Source organism: Engraulis encrasicolus, chromosome 8, assembly GCF_034702125.1.
Source record: "Engraulis encrasicolus isolate BLACKSEA-1 chromosome 8, IST_EnEncr_1.0, whole genome shotgun sequence".
Classification (NCBI taxonomy): domain Eukaryota; kingdom Metazoa; phylum Chordata; class Actinopteri; order Clupeiformes; family Engraulidae; genus Engraulis; species Engraulis encrasicolus.
The window spans coordinates 45,626,717-45,649,005 of record NC_085864.1 but is presented as its reverse complement, the minus strand read 5'-3'; the positions used below and the strand labels follow the sequence as shown (position 1 = coordinate 45,649,005).

At 40.7% G+C, this 22,289-nt stretch overlaps 1 protein-coding gene across 1 annotated transcript in view; it reads left to right on the top strand.

The window, feature by feature from the left end:
• Positions 1 to 849: 849 nt before the first annotated feature.
• LOC134453927 (uncharacterized) overlaps positions 850 to 22,289 on the top strand; it is a 34,578-nt gene continuing 13,138 nt past the window's right edge. The window contains exons 1-16 of the mRNA XM_063204675.1: positions 850 to 1,041; positions 1,468 to 1,763; positions 3,860 to 4,008; positions 4,305 to 4,430; positions 6,804 to 6,962; positions 9,988 to 10,150; positions 10,751 to 10,884; positions 12,481 to 12,637; positions 13,136 to 13,239; positions 13,722 to 13,830; positions 15,269 to 15,323; positions 15,892 to 16,058; positions 16,744 to 16,892; positions 18,834 to 18,956; positions 20,377 to 20,488; positions 20,830 to 20,975. Of these exons, the coding sequence (XP_063060745.1) occupies positions 904 to 1,041; positions 1,468 to 1,763; positions 3,860 to 4,008; positions 4,305 to 4,430; positions 6,804 to 6,962; positions 9,988 to 10,150; positions 10,751 to 10,884; positions 12,481 to 12,637; positions 13,136 to 13,239; positions 13,722 to 13,830; positions 15,269 to 15,323; positions 15,892 to 16,058; positions 16,744 to 16,892; positions 18,834 to 18,956; positions 20,377 to 20,488; positions 20,830 to 20,975 (2,287 nt within the window). The 5' untranslated portion in view covers positions 850 to 903. The remainder of the gene's footprint in view (positions 1,042 to 1,467; positions 1,764 to 3,859; positions 4,009 to 4,304; positions 4,431 to 6,803; positions 6,963 to 9,987; positions 10,151 to 10,750; positions 10,885 to 12,480; positions 12,638 to 13,135; positions 13,240 to 13,721; positions 13,831 to 15,268; positions 15,324 to 15,891; positions 16,059 to 16,743; positions 16,893 to 18,833; positions 18,957 to 20,376; positions 20,489 to 20,829; positions 20,976 to 22,289) is intronic.

Here is a 22,289-nt window from a genome sequence, read left to right as displayed (position 1 = left end):
AATAGGGTTGTTCCAAGCAATGCAGTCAAGCCACACAATTAAGATCTACACTGTTGCATTCTTTTGAGGATCATCCACTGGGGATTAAACAAAAAAATCAATGTCACCAAGGAAAATTACATATTTGCGCATTTGAAAACGCCACATCATTGTTCTCGTGCCCAAACTTACAGTACAGTACCCGAAAATAAAATCAAAGAAGTGAAAAAAAAGTGTAAGAAAAGCTGTAATTGGTTAGATTACTACTCTGGGTCTGCTGTTACAAGCCCTGCAAAACTATATGGGAGAGGAGAACGACAGGGAAATATTTTTGTTTCCTTCTATTTTTAAAGCATCTCTCGCGTGCGTTGGCGGCAGTTATTTTCATCTGTGTTTGCCCCATAGCAACCTTGGAATTGACGCACAACGAAGGGGTAAAACAAGGTGTTGAAATCTATGGATTAGTGCAATCTGGATACATTTAAACAAGCTTGCAAAGGATTTTGCGGTGTGTATGGCGACATTTGGCAGAGTGCACTTTGAAAACCTTGATTTTTACCACCTCTCAGAGTACAACACTACACAACTACACTTCAAAAGTTCTATTTAGGTTTTTTCCCCCTACAAAAAGACAATGGAGAGAAGGGGTTGATACACATGTCATGTACTGTACATTATAATGTGTGCTGTCAGTCTAAAAAAATCATTTTTATAATCTCCCAACTGACATATTTCGTTTGTGACCAGGCCCAACCCCTCCCTAATACCATGGATGCTGATTGAGGTTTTCCTGGTTTTGGCGTCATGGCGGAGACGTATAATGACACGTTTGAAGACATACCCATCTAGAATGACTTTCCTCCTGAACTTCTTAAAATAAAGAGGTGTACGCAAAAGCAGTCCTTTTATTCTAGACTCCTCAAGATGCAAGAGCTTGCGTTTTCTTGGCTGTGCACATTTGCCTTGGGCTTCTGTGGTGTGGGCTTCGCCGCGGTGTTACCCAGAAGAGAAGAGGCTTCAGGGCAAACAGGCGAGACCTCCGATGACCTCTCTTTGGCAACCGTAAGTCTGCATATTTATGCTTATTATCACAGTACAGAGCAGAGTATCAAACTTCACTCACTGTCATACTGTGCTGGTGAAAACTTTGACAGAAATTGTGTGAATGACAAGTGTCCACTGACATGCAGATAAAGATTAGGGTTTTTTTTAAAGTATATGGGTTTTTGTACACTTTTATGTATACCTGTTTTTTCCCTTTGAGTTTTTATCCTGTGTGTTTATTTACTCATGTCATATTTACTGTATATCAGTGTTTTATTGACAGTGAGTACTTTGACAAAACAACTGACAAGAAAATTGATGGAAATTCACAGATGTTTTGCGTTATATGTCTACTGTAGATCTTGTAGCGCATGTAGCACTTCAGAGCGTATGTTTCTTACGTATTATATTGTCTGTAATTACATGCAACAATAAACTTTGAAGGAGTACCTCCAGCGCTTTTATGACTTGAAGAAGGAGTCGTCGTCGTCGGTGGTCAGTCGCACAAAGCGAAGCAGCAGCAACAGCAGCAGCAGCAACAGCAGCAGCAGCGATGATGCAGCAGCAGTCTTCTCCTCCAAGTTGGAGGACATGCAGAGCTTCTTTGGGCTGGACCTCACAGGGAGTCTGGACGCCCAGACGCTGGACGTGATGAGGACGCCGCGCTGTGGGGTCTCTGACGTCGAGGACTACAGCCAGGGCACGCAGCAACGCTGGAAGAAGAACGTCATCTCTTTCGGGTATGTAGGTTATGGGACAATTTCGGCAGAGATTCTTTAATAGAGATATGCCAACATAATAGGTTTCTATGGGCACCTAATGTGACCAGGTTCCGGTCTGCCTAAAGGGGCGTGTCATAGTGCTCCTACAATGAATAGAACAGTCCTTAGGTCTGCCTAGGTCTGCCCAAGGGGGGCCATAATAGTACCAGGAAACAATGGGCCAATGGAACCTCTCTCTCTCTACTCTCTCTGATTACACACAGTTAAAGACTGTTGTCCAGTCTTGCACTTTAAATGTCTGTATGAGCACTGTCTATGTCCATACTGTCTTATGTCCATGTATGAGTACTGTCTATGTCTATACTGTCTATGTCCTTACCTAGATTAGTCTATGTCTGCATGGGAAAGCAAGAAATGTAATTTCAAATTATTTGTATGACCAGTGCATGTAAAGAAATTGACAAGTTGTAAACCAACTTGACTTGACTTGACTTGATGATTCAGGGAATCTGACAGATGGGGACAAAGGGGTGAGTTGTCCTGGGCCCAGGTAGAGAGCAGTGTTAATTTCGTCAACCATGACTATGACTAAAATATTTCGTCAATGCCCTTTTTTGATTTTCGTCATTTAGACTAAGACTAAGACTAAATTGGGAAGGCAATGACTAAAATATGACTAAGACTAAAATTGATTTTCGTCATTGTGACTAAGACTAAGACTAAATTTGAAAAATCTGACAAAATTAACACTGGTATTAAATAAAATAGAGAAAAAGAGAACCAGTGTGTGCAGAAGTTTTATTCTGTACAGTGTGATATATGTTAAAAAGAGAAGCAGTGTGCGGAGAAGGTTTATTCTCTACAGTCAATGATATATGTTAAAAGTGTGTGGAGAAGTTCTGTAATGTACAGTGTTGACTAAAATGACGAAAATGACTAAAAATTGACTAAGACTAAAATTGATTTTCGTCATTTAGACTAAGACTAAGACTAAATTGGGAAGGCAATGACTAAAATATGACTAAGACTAAAATTGATTTTCGTCATTGTGACTAAGACTACGACTAAATCAAAAAAAGCTGACAAAATTAACACTGGTAGAGAGGGGGCCCGGAATAGGGTCCCCATTACATAGCCAAAGCTGTCAGCGGCCCTGGATGCAGTGTATATATAGGAGAGATGCACCGGATCCTGATTTTTAGGATCCTGCTGGATACCGGATCCACTGCTTAAGATCCTGCCGGATCTGGAACCGGATACTGGATCCTACGAAAGGGTTGAAACACATAGCCTACTCGCACATGTGGGCCATTTTTATTACGTTGGCTCAAACTATTTTTTAGACTTATTGGCTTACTGCCACACTGCCTGCAACAGCTGCTTCCAAAGGGCTTTCACTCCATGCAGCGATTGGGGTTGTGAAAGACTGACTGAAAAGCCTAGGCTACGTAAAAACTAGAGATGCACCAGATCGTGATTTTTAGGATCCTACCGGATACCGGATCCACTGCTTAAGATCCTGCCGGAACCGGATCCTGTGAAAAACCCTATTATCCTGCCGGATCCGGAACCGGATCTTGGATCCGGTGCATGTCTAATATATAGGCCTATATATATCTTACAAAGTGGTTCATATTTGGACTGCACAACATGGCTACATGCCAAATCCTATAAAAGTAGTCCATTCCTCATTTTCCTCATGGCTAAGGCACACATGCAGAACATGGAATGTGTTGTGTATGAGTGCTCACTGTTATGGCGCATACCATAAAGTGGTCCATTGTTATTTATGTAAGATGCCATCATATTTGTATACGTTTTTTTTAATTATTATTTGTACTGTATATGTGTTGTCCTGTGGGATGAGAAAAAATCATATTGACATTACATACATGAGCATATCAGATTTTTTTTTCTAAAATCTCACAAATTGACAAATGGTGTTTTTAATCACATCCACAAAAACCATGGCGCTTCCTTCTTTGTTCCTTGATCTCACAAAAAAGTCCATTTACCTACCACTACCTACTTTGACATTGAAAAAGCAAACGCATTTAATTCATATCATCACCACTTTGTTGGATTTAGTGTTTGTGCTTTTCTTCCTGTTTTAGAATTGGCAGGTACACCAGTGACATGCCTGCCAACGTGGTGGACTCGGTCATCAGCTCGGCCTTGGCTGTATGGGGGCGCGCCAGTCAGCTGTCTTTTGTGCGCTCTTATTCTGACATGGCCGATATCATGGTGGACTTCACCAAGAGAGGTAAGAAATCAATCACTCAATCAATCAATCAATCAATCAATAATTCATTCAGTCAATCAATATTATTCATGTAGCACATTATCATACATACATCATACATTTAGTATTCTTTTAATGTGTGTGTGTGTTTGTGTGTGTGTGTGTGTGTGTGTGTGTGTGTGTGTGTGTGTGTGTGTGTGTGTGTGTGTGTGTGTGTGTGTGTGCGTGTGTCCGTGTGTGTGTGTGTGTGTCCGTGTGTGTGTCTGTATGTGCGTGTGTGCGTGCGTGCGTGTGTGTGCATGCCTCTCTCTCTGCAGACCATAGTGATTCGTTCCCTTTCGATGGCCCTGGCGGCACTCTTGCTCACGCCTTTGGGCCTGGTGAGGGCATCGGAGGAGACGTGCACTTCGATGATGAAGAGTACTGGTCAGCTGGACCTAAAGGTGAATAAATGCAAAGACTCCCAACACTTTTTTAACTCGTTAAAACACACTGTTATAAATGTCAAGTAAAGGAGAGAAATCACCGCACGCTGGTCTTCTTTGCTGGTAGTTTATTAGGTGAACATAATACATGACTTGTAACACTTTTTTGACCTGTTAAAACACAGCATTATAAATGTGTTGTAACCAGAATGACGATGACCGCATCACAGTGCATTACTAAAGGCCCTGTGTTATTTTTCATCGTATAGTAGTACTATGGTAATTAACCTTTCAATAACTATTACAGCTGGCCTGGCTTATAGCTCTTCATACAGGTTGCTCATCACTGCTCTAAAATAAAAGATTAGAAGACGTATCCACAAAAGCAGATTTACAAGGCGCACAGAGTTCTTGTTTGGGTTTCCCAGTGAAGCTTGTTGTCCTTACATACGTATAGTAGATAGCCTCACCGGTGGACCTGTTCATTATTTGCTGAAAATACTCAATTACATCATAACATCATAACAACATTGCTATGACATTACTGAGAGCTTTAAGTAACAGATTAAGGCAGTGTTTCCCAACCTTTTTTGTCTTGCGTACCACCTAAAGCCTTTTTGTTGTACCGTGTGTACCCCCTATCTCATGTTCTATATCGCTTTCTCTACCCCAATGTCATGTTCCATACATTTGTAATTATATTTTTCCAGGTACCCCTGGCGGTGTGCTCGTGTAGTACCCCTATATCACTTTTCGACCAGGGCCAGCCCGGTGCTGGTGCTGGAGCCGGTGCTGAACTGGCCTCAGGCTGGCTCCGGCCCCGGCACCAGCACGGATTTCCATAGGGTTCAGCACTGAATGGAATCTTACGTCCGCGAACCGATATAGATTCTAGAGTAGTGAAGTGCAATAATGTTACCCTGGTAACAACCTCAGAGATCATCCACCATGGCGCCACGAAATGTGTGTCTTGTTTTGCTGGTCAGCGTTATTAAAATGTTTATTCAAAGTCAATATGAAGGGTGGTTGCGTCTAACCACACTGAACAGGCTGCACAGTAGAAGAAGGTTTTCCGCTAGACGTCGGGTACGTGTCCTATGAATTCCGATAGTCCCGGTATTCCTTTTTTATTTTTTTCAATTTATTTGTAATTTGGTCCACCGTTCTGTGGAAGCCCACCCCAGCCAATTCTACCCTAATTTCCTCGTAAATTTTCGCTTTTCTAACAGCCCCCTCTAACTTCTCCTGAATTTCGGTAGATGCCCATATGCCAATTAACGCGTTCATTTCCTCAATGGACCACGATACATTACTTTTCTCACCCAAACTTGACATTTTACGGCTGGTTACAAGTATTAGCTAGAGGTATGTTGCTAAAGCTAAAAACATAAGTGACGTTCCCCAACGCGGCGTGGTTGCTGTGACAACAGCCATAGTGACGTTTGCGGTGCTCAACTCTGACCCAGCAACTTCGCGGAGCCGACGGTGCCGGTTTTTTTGGGCACCGGCACCAGTCATAATTGGTCGAAAAACGTGGAACCGGTGCTGAGCCCGGCACCAGCACGGCACCAGCACCGGGCTGGCCCTGGTCGAAAAGTGATACTAGTGGTACACGTACCCCTGGTTGGGAAACACTGGATTAAGGGATACAATTTTGGTGACAGTAAGGCTCTAACATACAGTAGGCTCTACGCTAAGGGGTTAAGGTCCAAAGAAGAGGCCCTCTAAAAGGGAGTGTTACCATAAGAGTGTTTGCCAAATGCACTTAATCCCTCTCTGAGTGAGTGAGAAGGTCTTGAGGCATAGCCAGGCTATCGCGACCGCAAATCACTTAGCCACTCCTTAAAAAGGGAATTAAGAAGATGAAATATATAGACAAAGGATAATGGTAGGCTACATTTGTCACAATGTTTGCTGTTATCATTTTCAGCCTCACGTATAATCAGTTAACTACACTATTATTGAGGATAGACGTTTGTGAGAAATTAGGTAACTGTAATAAAATAAGGACCTAGAACACAGTTGTCCCATTACCGCAATTCTGAACACTTAACATAGGTACAATGGTAGGGAATTTCATTGCCAAATGATTTGCCTGTCTGAATTGTCGCTGTTTCCTTTGCTTTGTCATTTAAAACGTTTGTGCAACAGACTCTTTATTAGAGATCTTTCGTAGTGTCTTCTTCAAAGCATTTGGGGATGTTTTCCTATTATGAGGGCTTCTACACTGTTTCCAGAAAACCTGATATTTGTTTTGTTCAACACAGGCATGCTGTTTCAAAGCTAAAAACCTCTATGCAAAACACTGGTTGCGGTATTTCACACGCATGTGTGGTTTTGGATTAGCGTGTCTTGTTTTGTCTCTTATTTGTGTGTTTGTTTTTCCCTAAGGCTTCAACCTGTTCTTAGTGGCGGCACATGAGTTTGGGCATGCCCTGGGCTTAAGGCACTCGAGAGACCCCAAGTCTCTCATGTACCCGATCTACAGGTCCCATGCCGACAGAGCCTTACTCTCCAGCGAAGACATCATGAACCTTAACGCACTATATGGTAATTATTAATATTATTAGTATTTTTTATTAATGATTAATAATTAGTATTATTATTACATATACAGGCTGACAGAGCCTTACTCTGCAGTGAAGACATCGTGAGCCTTAACGCCCTTCACAGTAATTATTCATATTATTATTTTTATTATTATGATTAATTATTATTAATAAAAAGAATAATAATTAGTCGTATCATTAACACATACAGGCTGACAGAGCCTTACTCTCCAACAAAGACATCATCAATCTTAATGGTATGAATATATATAGTATTATATACATACAGTCCCAAGAAAAAGTTTGTACACCCTTTGAAATTTCTTACATTTCTGTCAAAATTTATCATAAAACATGGTCTGATCTTCCCGGAAATCTCAAGAAGGAACAATCAGAGTCTGCTTTAACTAATTCCACACAAACATTTACATGTTATCATATTTTTATTGGCCATAAGGCTATAACATTCACAGGACAGCAAGGCATAAGTAAGTACACCCTTGCATTAAATAGGTTTTAACCCTCAGTTAGTTGCAATATCCTCAACCAGACTTGTCCTGTAGTTGCAGATCAGATTAACAAAAATATCTGGATGTATCTTGTCTCCCTCTTCTTTAGAGAACTGCCTCTCGGCAGCAAGGTTTCTGGGATGTCTGGAGTGCATAGCTTTATTGACTTCATGCCATATAATCTCAATTATTTTTAGTCAGGGCTTTGACTGGACTATTCCAGAATGTGTATTTCATTGTTATGAAGGCATTCTAATTTAGATTTGCTTCTAAAGTATGGGTTGTTGTCACATTTCAGCACCTATCCTCTTATGTGCTTCAACTGTGTGACAGACTTCCTCACGTTTTTTTCTGTAAAATATCACAATAAACTTGAGTTCATTGCTCCACTGATAATAGCAAACTTTCAAAGGCCTGAGGCAGCAAGGTAGCCGCATATAATGATGCTCCCGCCACCATACTCAGAAGTGGAGATGTAACCAAGAATAACTAAAAATGGGGTTCATTCTGCCAATCTAAAATTAATGGGGTTTCTGTCCAAAAAAAATTTGCTGCACCTTTGAGGTTTGCGAAAAAAGCATTTATATGCTTCATAAAATTACTGCAAAATATTCTGTAGACCAACGTTGAAACCAAAGTTGAATTTTTCAGGGGAACACATAGTATCATGTTTGGAGGAGAACTGGAGAACCACACCTTCACCAAAACATCATCTCCACCTTTGAGTATGGTGGCGGGAGAATCATTATATGCGGCTACCTTGGTGCCTCAGGCCCTTGTCAGTTTGCTATTATTAGTGGAACAATGAACTCAGAAGTTCATTGAGATATTTTACAGAAAAAATGTGAGGTAGTCTGTCACACAGTTGAGGCACACAAGAGGATGGGTGCTGAAATGGGACAACAACCCATATTTTAGAGGCAATTGACTTTTGAATTGCTTCATAACAATGAAATACACATTCTGGAATAGCCCAGTCAAAGCTCTGACAAAAAACATTTGAGATGATATGGCATGAAGTCAAGAAAGCTATTCACTCCAGATATCCCAGAAACCTTGCTGCAGAAGGGCAGTTTTCTAAAGAAGAGGGAGTCAAGATACATCCAGATTGTTTTGTTAATCTGATCTGCAACTACAGGAAACATCTGGTTGAGGTTATTGCGACAAACTTAGGGTTAAAACCTATTGAATGCAAGGGTGTACTTACTTATGCCTTTCTGTCCTGTGAATGTTTACATCTTATGGCCAATGAAAATAAGTAAACTTGTAAATGCTTGGGTTGAATTAGTTAAAGCAGACTCTGGTTGTTCCTTCTTGTGATTTCCGGGAAGATCAGATCATGCTTTATGACCAATTTTGACAGAAATGTAAGAAATTTCAAAGGGTGTACACACTTTTTCTTGGGACTGTACATATTGGGCTGTACTGATACACTTAACTCACAATCTGATTCTTATCACGATTTATGACCCACAGTTTTTAATACACCCCACGATTTGCTAACATTATGAAATAAAATAATGAATAGCAATTGTAATAGTAGGCTTGGAAGCTTGGAAGGACTCATCAGATCATATCATGTGGTTGTTGTCTGGACTGATGGATAACAAAACTTTGAAAAGGCGTATCACGATGCTGCCTCCTTGTATTGCAATACAGTAGCGTGACTGTGTATCATGATTTCTCGGTTCGATACAGTATTGTTACAGCCCTAATAATACTCCCTCTGGTGTGGTATTTATTTGTTTTGATGGGGTTTTTTTTTTCTTTTTTGAGGTCACAGGTGGCAGAATAGTTTCAGCCCATTTAAACCCCTGTGACGTCATGAAAAATGATGTCAATGAAACAAGGAATTGAATAAATACATACCGGAACATAAAAATGAATAGCAACCCTTCTAGAAGTTTGAAGTTTATTTATTTGACAAAGGGACACCATAATAACATTTAAGACAAATGCAAAACATACAAGATTATAGCCATGAGGCTAATTTCCATATTTTTCCCCTTGACAAGTTTGATGGTCTTTAAAAACCACTTAGTGCTCAGTAGAATTCTACAACAATGGAATTCTATGGAATCTCAAACCCGCGAACGGGTTTTGACAGTTAACTGGTTAAAAAAAAAACCAATTTGTTGTTTACAGGGCTGCGAAGGTTGTTCTCTCCATCCCGGTTCATCTAACAAACGGATTTCCATCTTTTTCCCTTTTGACAAGTTTGATGGTCTTTAAAAAAAAGAAACCAAAACAAGAAAATAAAACAATAAAAAAACAATTTGACACCATGGTGAAGGCCACAGCGCCGAAACGCGTTGGTGTTTTTTAATACATTTGCCCTTTAAATAAAGTTTGTTTTTTTACCAACATTAACCAACTGAAGTGCCTGGACCAAGGATTTGTTTTCCTTCGGTCTTTTTTGAACATTGAACCACTTCCAAGAGCACCAGTTGGTTTTGAGGGACACTAGTAGCGCTCTACCAACTCTTCTGCAAAAAACAATATTGTTGTGGTTTACAGGGCCGCAGAGGCGAAGGTTGTTCTCTCCATCGCGGTTCATCTGGCCCCCCTACATTAGCCCTGCCAACCGCCTGCCTCTGAACCTGCAGGACATCTGCGACCCCAAGCTGTCCTTCGATGCTGTTACGGATATCAGGGGAGCGCTGTTCTTCTTCAAAGACAGGTCAGATCATGGAAAACAACTTGGTACCGTAACACACATACTACACATACACACACACACACACACACACACACACACACACACACACACACACACACACACACACACACACACACACACACACACACACACACAAACAATGGTACAATGAATGGTACACACAAATGAAAGCTGAAAATAAAGTCCGTACACCAAGCTCACTTTTCTCTTAATTTAATGTGACTTTTCGAACCATTTTAATGAACCATTAAAATAATAAGACGAACACTTGCATGGATGTGGTCTCAAGGTGTCCTTTGAGGCTGTGTAACAGATCCCATGGCATTTTGTCTTCTGCAAAGATAGGTCAGATGAGAAACCACATATCTGTAGTGTTGTAACCACAAATGCAAATGCAAATGCTAAAGAAATGTGACAAACATGAGGCATGCACTTGTATGGATGCTTTTTCAGATAAACTCAACAATGTCTTAACAATGTTCTTAAAAAGGTCAGCCCATGGAGTTGGACACCTCCTCTATGAATGATGTGTAAATATTTTCTTCATGTTCTCCTTACTGTATGTTAACCTATAATTACAGGCTATGTTTTTTCATGCAGACATCTCTGGATCAAGCACGATGACCGATATGGCATTAAAGATGGACCTATCAAGAACTTCATGCCAACAATCGACTCAAATATCAATGCAGCGTACTCTCTGCCAAACAGATCAACCGCCTACCTGTTTAATGGTACACACTGTGTAAAAAATGCTGTTTTTTAAAGGGCACCTTTCTTTTACTGGACTATAAAAACGCCTTGATCAGTCTGGTTTCTAATTGGACCTATTTAGTCATTGCCTTTCCTTAACGTGAGATTGTCAGGATATTCTTGATTGGATTTCCTTGAAAGTTAAGCATTGAGCAATACACCCGTCAAAGATGAAGTGAAAGATGCCACTTGTCTCAGTCCTACCTTTAGGAATGAATGTTTTTCAGTGATCTCTTTACCTAAGGGGGTCAGGATAACATTGTATGTCAATCAATAGCTGTTCATTAATTGATGACAACCTTTTGTTGTCTCTGGAAATGTTCAAATCCTTAGACTCTAGCTAGCCTGATGCATCGGCTGCTTTCTTTCACTTTGTGAGAATTGGAATTGAACAGAGGCACTAAGTGCAGGCAGCCTGGCTAATGCCCTGTCTAATAGTCTAATACGTATGAATGGTCTCATATTGTGTTTTTGTTTGTCCTTTCCAATGGTCTTCCAAAATCTGTCTCAGATGGTACACTTGTGCACTTCGGGCACTATGTTTCAGTGTGCAATTAATACGCAATGAGCCCTGAAACATGAACACTGAAGTGCATCATTTGAGATACAGTATCTGTTCTAGTGGTGTCAACAATGATCGATTTGGCGATCCGAATCGATGCAGGGCATGGACGATCCAGAATCGATCCGGCAAGTTCCAGAATCGATCCGGCAATTTTTTTCAATTTTTTGTTTCAATTACTTCCATGGATATTTCGGGAGCAAATGAATGCTAAATTAAATAAAAGCACTTCAAAACATTGCATGACTGATACAGACTGATAAATTGTTGCTCAGTATCTTACTACTTGTATTGCCTCATCATGGCTGATTAAACATTTGCTTTGCGTTCAGTAGAAATGTAATGCATTGCAATGCATTGTAGAATTGAATCGGATCGAATCGGATCGGATTGGATCTAATAGAATCGAATCGAATTGGATCTACTACCTCCCGAATCGTGATCGAATCGGATGGTGAGGGCAGTGCCGATCCACACCACTAATCTGTTCAAATGAATATTCTAAAATGCAGTCCTAAAAGTGGCAGTCTGGCTAATGCCGTGTCTAACAGTCTAATATGAATAGTCTCATGTGTTTGTGTTTGTCCTTTCCCATGGTCTTAATACCCTGTCTTAATTAGTAGTCTAAAATGTGTTTTGGTAACACTTTACAATAACTACCCAAAAAAAAGCTTTATAAACACTTTATAAGTAATGAACTAATTATCAACAAAATGTTTACAAATGTTTATAAATGGACAAGAAATACTATTAACACAACAGACACAGCACAGTCTTATCGGTCCTGGAAGTTTCTCCTCCAAAGACCAGAAGGCATGAAACCACATAAAACTCACACAGTAGAAGTTGATTCCCACTCCACTGTGCTGTCGTAGTTTGGTTCTTACTCATTTACAAACATTTGTAAATGCTTTGTTAAATGTTAATTATAATTAAATTTTAATAAAGTGTTTATTAAGCTTTTTTGGATAGTTATTGTAAAGTGTTACCTGTGTTTTTTTCTGTCCTTGTCCAGGAACTCGCGTCTGGACCATGAGAGGTTCTGTGGTTAAGGGGCGCTCCAAGCCCATCAGGAGCTACGGCTTTCCATCCTGGGTCAAACAGATCGACGCCGCGGTCCACATCAGCAACACCTCGCAGACTCTTTTCTTTACACGGGATAAGTACTGGAAGTAAGAACTAAAGCAGTAGATACTTAAAAAAATATTAAATATTTTAAATATTTAATATTTTCAGTAGTATATCTCCAGAATTCATGATGCCCATTCACAAATGTTACCTTTTCCATGAATACTTACCACCACCATCAAATTCAAAGCATTCATTATAACAGGGAAAATTGCACTTTTCATACATAAAAGGGGGAGGGGTGGGGTCTTCTCCATTGTCTGTCATTTTGAATGTCTTTGCATGAAAATATCAAATGTGGCAGTAGGCTGTACAGTTTCATAAAACCTCAATCATAAAATGTTTATGACATTGACATCATGTTTCTGACTCAACCCTGACTGTGTCATGACACATGACACATGACACTTGACACTATTATGACACTGTTACGTCATACATATGAGACCGGTGTCAAATAAATGAAATGATCTCCATAACCCACTTGCTATTTTCAATGGCCAATTTTCCTTTCTGCCAAATTCCATTTTCACTCTGTGTAGGTATAACGAGAATCGCAAAGCCATGGAGGAGCATTACCCCAGATCAATCAAGAAGGATTTCCCTGGAATCAACATGACTCTGAACGCTGCAGTTTATAAGGACGGTATGCACAGCGAGTCATTAAGTTATTTTTTGACCTTGCCTCTCTGTTAGTTTTTGATGAGTGGTTGAATGAATGTTTTTTTTAATGAAACTGATATTGATAAATAAAATATATACAAATACATATGGGCACATTCATAGATGGTTATAATGCTTTCATTTTTGTTGAAATTGTTCAAAAGTATTAAATCATGACTGGAATGATAGGTACATTAGGCCTAGATAAGGCTTTATTATAACCAATGCACTGTAACTTGAAGATACAAAAATGGACATGGGGATGTCTTCATGACTTCATGACTTTAAGATTGGAGGGTTATACCGTAGAAAGTGTTACCTTAAAGCTCAAATGGATAGTGGAATAGAGTCAAAATATTAGAATTTATTAAAGCAGACAAAGTGTGTAAATACTGTATTGCAATTTCTGATGTAATGAACTGCTCTAAACTAATCAATCCAACAAAAAACTATGTTTACTTACAGATCTCATCCATTTCTTCTCTGATGCAGAAGTACACAAATACAACTACACAGCACAGGAGATTGTTGGAACTGATAAGGCAAACTCTTGGCTCGGGTGCTTGGAAAAATAGTAGCCTTCAATCTTTAGCCAAAGCCTTTATTGGAAAAACTGGAATATAGGCCTACCGCTCAAAAATGTATTGTATGTTGCACAAAAAAGATACACTGTCATTTTTGCGATTTGAAAATGGAACTATTTCTCTGGCATTACATTTCAAGGAGTTTATTTGTCTGTTGATTGTGTGGACATATGACATGCAGAGAAATTCCAGTTCGTCTTCCTATGGGAGGATAAAGTTTATTTTTTGGATACATTAAACATCCATGAAGGTGTTAATATAAGTGTTGTCTGGTGATGCAATAAACGTGAAGTTGTGTCTGAACAATACAATCCCATGGATCTGTGCTCTGTGACTTTTTCCATTTCCTGAATTTCCAGAAACTTGGGGCTCTTCTCCACTGCCAGTTTTCTGGTAGGCCTACAGCTCGACACAGCACGACTCGTCCGCCCCTTTTTGCTTTAGGATTGAGCTGTGTTGTGCCCAATCGAAAAGCAAGAAGTGGCGACCGAGTCAGGCTGTGTCGAGCTGTAGGCCTACCAGAAAACGGCAGTGGAAAATAACCTATGTAGTCCTGCTGACACTTCAAAAAAGCTGAGATGTAATGCAAACAGAATGTAGTGTAGTGTAATGCAGAATGTGGCTTTTCACAACAGTATATGTTGTCTTTGCGAAGTGTACTGAGAGGGCTTGAGGGATTTTTTTTTATTTTGCTATGTATTACAGTCACCTGATAATACACATTCCGCAAGTGGAAGCCATTGTCATCTAGTGTATCTAGTGAGTCTGATGATACCAAGACCATATCGGCCTAGCCAGGCCGCGCCCTCCTAGTCAGGCCAGGAGCAATACAAATATCGTTTCTGAGCTCCCGAAAAATCATGAAATCCTACCACTTTGTTGGGAAGCAAACAACCAGTAGCAAACCAAGGGAGGCGAGCCAATCATGCCGTTTAGGAAAGGTTCAATGGTATGCTCTTGGTCAGACCAAGTCTGGAAGAGATCTGAAAGTCGATGACAATCAAGCTAATATCCGCCACGCTTAGGCCACAGCTGGCCTAGATGTTTGGTGCCATCAGCATGAATAACAAATGCCCTTTTTATCAGACAATGATGAAATTCCTCTCACATGTGATACAAAAGTTGCTTAAAAAAGTTGCATGCGAGATAAAAGTATTAACCTCTAGCATTCCAAACTGAAGTAAACAAGACGTGACTTCACATCTTTTGAAATGTAGCAACGGCAGCATAACCACAGGGATGTTACAATCTCTTCAGGTGGGTTTCAGGTTAAATGTGCAAAGTGTTTTGAGCCTTCATGTTAGTCATGTGACCCAATACCACAGGTTTCTGTCTATAAAAGACAAGTGAGGAGGCCTATATAGTGAGGATAATGGCAGAGTTTGGGCAGTGGATGAGCGTGCTGACGTGCTTTGTACTTCTTGTGAGCGTCGTATGGACACTGCCAGTGAGTGAGAGGACGGAGGACGTGCACTATGCGGAGGTGTGTCTGTTCAGTCATGCTTTTATTTCAAATAATAATACCTTAACTAGTAATAGTACTTCATACTAGTGTTAATACCATAACTATAGGCTAATTGTACTGCATACTACAGTAGTTTGTATTTAAAATGATACCATAACTTGTAATAGAACTGCATACTTGTGTTTAATATCATTCTAGTACTAGTACTGCGTACTAGGTTTCATTTAAAAGGATATCATAGTACTAGTACTGCATACTAACACTAGTTATCTTTTCATGCATCATTACATGATGTGTACTTTCCTGAGGTGTGTCTGTTCAGTCATTCTTTTATTTAAAATGATGAATATCTAGTAATATATAAACTAGTAATAGTACTGCATACTAGTGTTTAATACCATAACTAGTAATAGTTATAGTTATAGTTATAGTTATAGTAATAGTAATAGTAATAGTAATCGTAACACTACATGTATCATTTTTGCATCATTATGAATGCTTGGCCATCAGCATTCTCTTATGTTCTAACTTTTTTGAATGTTTGCAAGACCTCATCTAAATACTGAGTGTACTGTATATGAAACAGGTGTACTTAAGGAAATACGACAACATGCCCATAAGCGGAGGTCTACGAACACCAAAAGCCTTGAAAAGTCCAAAGATAAAGTTGAAGGGAATGCAGAATTTGTCTTCCCTGAGGGCAAAATCTAGGAGAGTAATCTCAGAGACTGTCCCGAACACAAGTGAGGCTTGGTGTGGAGTACCTGACGTGGAGAACTTCAGTTTTTATCCCAATAAACCGAAGTGGAAGAACCATACAGTCACATACAGGTGTGTTTGCTTCAGTAGGTACCTTTTGTGATTGTTTCGTGGTCTAGATTGAGTGGCATCATATGTTGATGTTGCTGTTGTCACCAAAAGAATGATTGGCATTCTTTAAATGAATGGAAGAATTATTTAGCCTATTTCTCTTTCTCACACCATCATTTAGACGTTCAATTACATGTCAGGAAAAGGTATAACATTATGGAATAGTAGGTAAATAGGTATTGTGACAAAGATTCTTCATCCTTTTCTGGTCATTGGCCTGTCAGTCACGTATATTTTTTCTTCTCTCTTCTCTTTCTTTACTGTGTAGCACACTGAATGACAGTTAGCCTATGTATGATGATGTGCTAGGCCCTATATAAATAATATTGATTGATTGATTCGTTTCAAAAGTTTACCAAGGCCTCCTACCTTCTTATATCATGATTCTGGATTATGTGTTCTGTATTTAATTAAAAGTGTGTTATATATGCATTTTACTTTTACTCCCTCTAAGTTTGGGTAAAAAAAAGATCCGACTGATTTATGGAGTCTGTCCTCCCTCATAAGGCTTCAGGTCTGCACATGTTTTGCTTGACTGTGGTTGGCTGGTTGGTTGGTTCATTTGCAGGATTGCAAAATACACCGCAGACCTGCAGAGGGAGGAGGTGGAGCGCTCCATACACATGGCTACTAAAATGTGGAGCGACACCGCACATCTGAACTTCGTCAAAGTGGACCACGGCCAAGCAGACATCGACATCTCTTTCTCAACTAAAGGCCAGTTTGAGTAATCTGAAGGCATGTGACACAGAACAAAACAGAGCAGAATAGAATAGAATAGAATAGAATAGAATAGAATAGAATAGAATAGAATAAAGTCAAGTCAAGTCAAGTAGTCAAGTAGGTTTTATTGTCAATTTCTTTACATGCACTGGTCATACAAAGAATTTGAAATTACATTTCTTGCTTTCCCTACAGACATAGACTAAATCTAGGTAAGGACATAGACAGTATAGACATAGACAGTACTTATACATGGACTTAAGACAGTATGGACATAGACAGTGCTCATACAGACATTTAAAGTGCAAGACTGGACAACAGAAGACTTGTAGAGGACATACATTAAGAGGTATTGTTGTGCTTTTGTGCTTTTCCTAAAAAGTCCTTTATAGCGTTCTGACATGGTAATAGTAGCATTTTGAAGAAAAATAAATATTAAAAAGGTCTGTCAAGTACACCAGCAGCAGTGTGTGTGTGTGTGTGTGTGTGTGTGTGTGTGTGTGTGTGTGTGTGTGTGTGTGTTTGTGGTGTGTGTGTGTGTGATATGTGTGTGATATGTGTGGTGTGTGTGTGTGTATGTGTGTGTGTGTGTGTATGTGTTTAGTGCAGGTAGAAAGTGCGGTGTGCGTCTGTGTGTGTGTTCGTGTGTCTGTGTGTGTGTGTGTGTGTGTGTGTGTGTGTGTGTGTCAGTGTGTGTCAGTGTGTGTATGTTTGGGTTTAGTGCAGAAAGTGCAGTGTGTGTGTGTGTGTGTATGTGTGTGTGTGTGTGTGTGTGTGTGTGTGTGTGTGTGTGTGTGTGTGTGTGTGTGTGTGTGTGTGTGTGTGTGTGTGTGTGTGTGTGCATGTTTTGAGTTAGTGCAGGTTGAAAGTTCAGTCACAAGTATAGTAGTGCAGGTGGAATGTTCAGTCGCAGATATGGTGGTGGGGGATGGGGGGGGGGGTTGTCAGTGGCCTTGCTGGCTAGAGGCTGACAGTGGAGGGAGAGTGGGTTGAGTGTTCAGCATCTTGATCGCTTGGTGCATTGTGCTGCTCGCCAGCCTGGTGGTACGGGTACGGAGGCGCCTGTACCTCTTTCCAGAGGGCAGGAGGCTGAACAGTTTGTGTGCAGGGTGGCTTGTGTCTTTGATGATCATCAGTGCTTTCCGGGTGAGGCGTGTGGTGTAAATGTCCTGCAGGGAGGGGAGTGGTACTCCAATGATCTTCTTCGCTGTGTTCACAACACGCTGGAGTGTCTTCCTGTTTTTCTCCGTGCAGCTTCCTCCCCACACTGTGATGCAGTTGGACACGACGCTCTCTATGGTTCCTCTGTAGAATGTTGTCATGATGGAGGGTGTAGCACTTGCCTTCTTTAGTTTGCGCAGGAAGTAGAGACGCTGATGGGCCTTCTTCGCCAGTGATGTAGTGTTGGTGGTACAAGAGAAAGTAGAACAGAACAGAATAGAATAGTGTAGTTTTTTAAAGGTCATTTCAAAATTCCAGTTTAAAACATATCCCATAAGGGGGCAAAAACACACCTGTCTTAAACTGATAAAAAAAACAGTGCCCTAGTGTGTACTCAATCTTTTGTTTATCTTTGAGGGTCTGCGTATCATCATCATGATTTTGGTACTGTATTGTAGTGTGTGTGTGTGTGTGTGTGTGTGTGTGTGTGTGTGTGTGTGTGTGTGTGTGTGTGTGTGTGTGTGTGTGTGTGTGTGTGTGTGTGTGTGTGTGTGTGTGTGTGTGTCCGTGTCCGTGTCCGTGTCCGTGTCCGTGTGTGTACTGATTGTTTGTTTATTTATTTATGTATGCATTATGTACGTATTTGTATTATTGTTCTAGCCAAGACACTGTACAGCACTTTGGTCAATTTGCACTGTTTTTAAATGTGCTTTATAAATAAGATGTGCTTACTTACTTACTTACTTACTTACGTACTTCCTTCTCTGTGTGCAGTTCATGGAGACTTCTTCCCCTTTGACGGGCCCAGGGGAGTGCTAGCTCACGCTTTCGAGCCCGGCGATGACATTGGTGGAGACATACACTTTGATGACGATGAAATCTGGACTATGGGATACAGTAAACCAGGTCTAGAAATAGCCATTTGAATTGAGAATAGCTAACAGAGTCATGGATAAGCAGTTAGTGCGTCTTGCGACTTGTAGCCCAAAGGTTGCCGGTTCGATTCCCGTCCCGATCTGTCAGGTTGGTGGGGGGAGTAATTAACTAATGCTTTCCCCCATCCTCCTCCATGACTGAGATACCCTGAGCATGGTACCGTCCCACCACACTGATCACTTAGGGGCTCCACTGGGGAATGCCCCCTTGCACGGGTGAGGCATAAATGCAATTTCATTGTGTGCAGTGTGCAGTGTGTGCTGTGGAGTGCTGTGTCACAATGACAATGGGAGTAGGAGTTTCTCAATGGGGTTTTCACTTTAACTTTCAGCTCCCATTATTTCACTAGTTACTGTAGATCAAGACATGTCTGATGCATTATTTGAAGATTTGCTTGCCAATTTCAACATGCAGTTGCATTGCTCACGCTACCCTTGTACTCCAGAAGTGTCATACTGGTTTTGGTCCAGGGGGCATATACAGCCAATTTGAACTCTATTATATCAAATGAAAATGTAGTACAACTCTTGTGCATTTCCATATACTAAAAGCCTTTGTTTTTAAATGTTAAAATGCTGTGCCGAATAGAAAGAAAAATGTCTGCACACTTATAGTTTTTATTTATGTTTGTCACCTTTTAATCAAGAGTGCGGTGTGATCCGGTTGTTTTTAAATGTTAAAATGCTGTCAAGTTATCCATATTATAACCAGACTGAGATGCTTTATTTCCAAGTAGTAACCAGATGATCTTCCCTCTGCAGGCTATAATCTCTTCACTGTAGCTGCCCATGAACTTGGGCACTCCCTTGGCCTATCACACTCCAAAGACCCCTCTGCCATAATGCATCCCAAATATAAAAAGCTCTCCTTAACCAATCCCAGACTGCCGAGGGATGACACTCTGGCCATTCAGACACTCTACGGTAAGAATTTATATTATGGCAATGCTGACAGCAAAAAGGGAAGAACATAACCCCTTAGTGCAGATGGGTCACCGGCCAGCCTATTCACTATTTGCTGAAAATACTCAATTATCATAGGCCTACATCATTATATCATTGCTATGACATTACCAAGAGCCTTAAGTAACAGATTAAGACATAGTCATTACAAGTTTGGTGTCAGTAAGGTTATAACATAGGCTCTGTGCTAAGGGGTTAATTATAATGGTTCACTTGGCAATCTACTGTATATGATGTTACAATGCACTGTACTTCAACAGTCTCCATTCTAAGCATTTACAAATATTGATAATAATTGATAATGTCTTATGGGGTGTTTTTGCTGGCCGTAAGTTAACCATGTTCTGAGTTCTCACTATGCCCCTAGTAACCATAAAGAGTAAATAACATTGCTAACTCCTATAATGGGTATGGTGTAGGAAAACGCATCAGGAAACCAGATACACCATCAGTTCCCAATAAGTGTCATCCCAACTTCTCCATTGATGCTGCAGCTAGAAGTGGGAATGAGATTCTTTTCTTCAAGGGCAGGTATATAGGGCTTTTCCATCAGATTCTGAGGCAAATTAAAAGTTAAAGTGCATCATGTGGTTATCAATATAAAATGCGTCCATCAACTGGGTGATTCTAGCTAAATAAAACGATGTCATAATCAACCGTGTTGATGTACATTTTTTTATTTGACAAATGATTTTCCATCTGCATTTTAGCAGAATAGAATGCCAGTATGACCCTGTATACCAGTAGATTGTCCAGTGATTTTTGGGGTTGGCCTTGGCCCTGTGTTTTGTTCCTGCTATAGATAGATGGACGGGTGGTCTTTTCTTCTCAGCCATTAAACTAGATGTATACTCTTTCTGTCTTTGCACTAGCTACATGTGGTTCAGAACGTCATGGATGATGACCTGGGGAAGAGTGAGGGGCAGCCTCATCAGAGCCTCCCTCCCTGGCATCACTTCCCCTGTGGACGCTGCTTACAGCACCCCCAACACGCCTGACACACTCTTCATTTTCACTGGTAAAGTTTTTAAATATATTTTTTGACCTTTTATGCCTTTGTTTTGGATAGGACAGTGTGAGAGTGTGACAGGAGATGAGTGTGATTGTGTGTGTGTGTGTGTGTGTGTGTGTGTGTGTGTGTGTGTGTGTGTGTGTGTGTGTGTGTGTGTGTGTGTGTGTGTGTGTGTGTGTGTGTGTGTGTGTGTGTGTGTGTGTGGTGGGGATTCGGCAAAGGACCTTGGGTCACAATCGAACCCGGGTCGCCGGTATAATGTTATGCCGTCTTGAATCATTGAGCCACTGCTCCCCCTTGCACTGGTTAAGTTTGGTAATTAAAGGGACACCATGCATATTTTGGCATGAGGCGTTTTTGTTTGTTTGTTTTTTTAGGATTGAGTCCTTACCATCAAATCCATAGAATTGCAAGGTTTCAAAAGATGTGGGTGTTTGTAGAGGGTGTTAGAGGGCCTTTGCTGTTGTTAATAAAGTGCAATATGAGAACACAAATATAGACCAATATTTAAGTGGGACCCAAATGTTTGGGCTTGAGGGCCTCCTTGGCTCTTGGGCCCCTGGGCCTAGGCCCAGTAGGCCCGTGCAGTAGGCTAGTGATGGCAGTCCGGCACAGCGCACCGGAACGTGTTTCTTTCAAACCATCAACAGTGGGGGGGGGTGCTGTGGCGCAGTGCGCTAACCCCCCACATTTGGGCTTGCATGCCCACGGCGACCCCGGTTCGAGTCCGGCTGGAGTCATTTCCCAGCCCTGCCCCGTCTCTCTCTCCCAATTGTTTCCTGTCTACTCCGTACTGTCCTGTGATAATAAATGCTGAAAAGCCCCAAAAATACTTGTACGTGATATTACGTGATACTACGTATGAAACAATAAACTGTTATAAGTTTTCCAAAAGCAACTGCAGTGTTTTGCACTGCCACACGGACCAGCAGGCGCATTCATGCGTTTGGCCCATAGCCGATCTGTACTATCAGGTCACAGCGTAGACATTTCATACAAGTGACTCATCACGTGCCAATTTTTTTGATAGACTAGTAGACAACATCATCATAATTTATTAACACAACAAGGAGAAGAGAATGTTCTGACGTGTGGGAACATTTTATGATGATCGCCCCCTAATAAAAAAAGTCTTCTACGCCGACATCAGTAAATGTCAAATGTCAGTTAGTGTTCAAAAATATGTATCCACACACTTGTCACAGATAATGAGGGATATTATCTCATCTTGTCAAATAGGGCTCATTTGATTGCAATCATGGCTTTTCACCAGGAGAGGGCCCTGTTACTCTCAAACTTCAAGTACTAAGCCAATTTTTG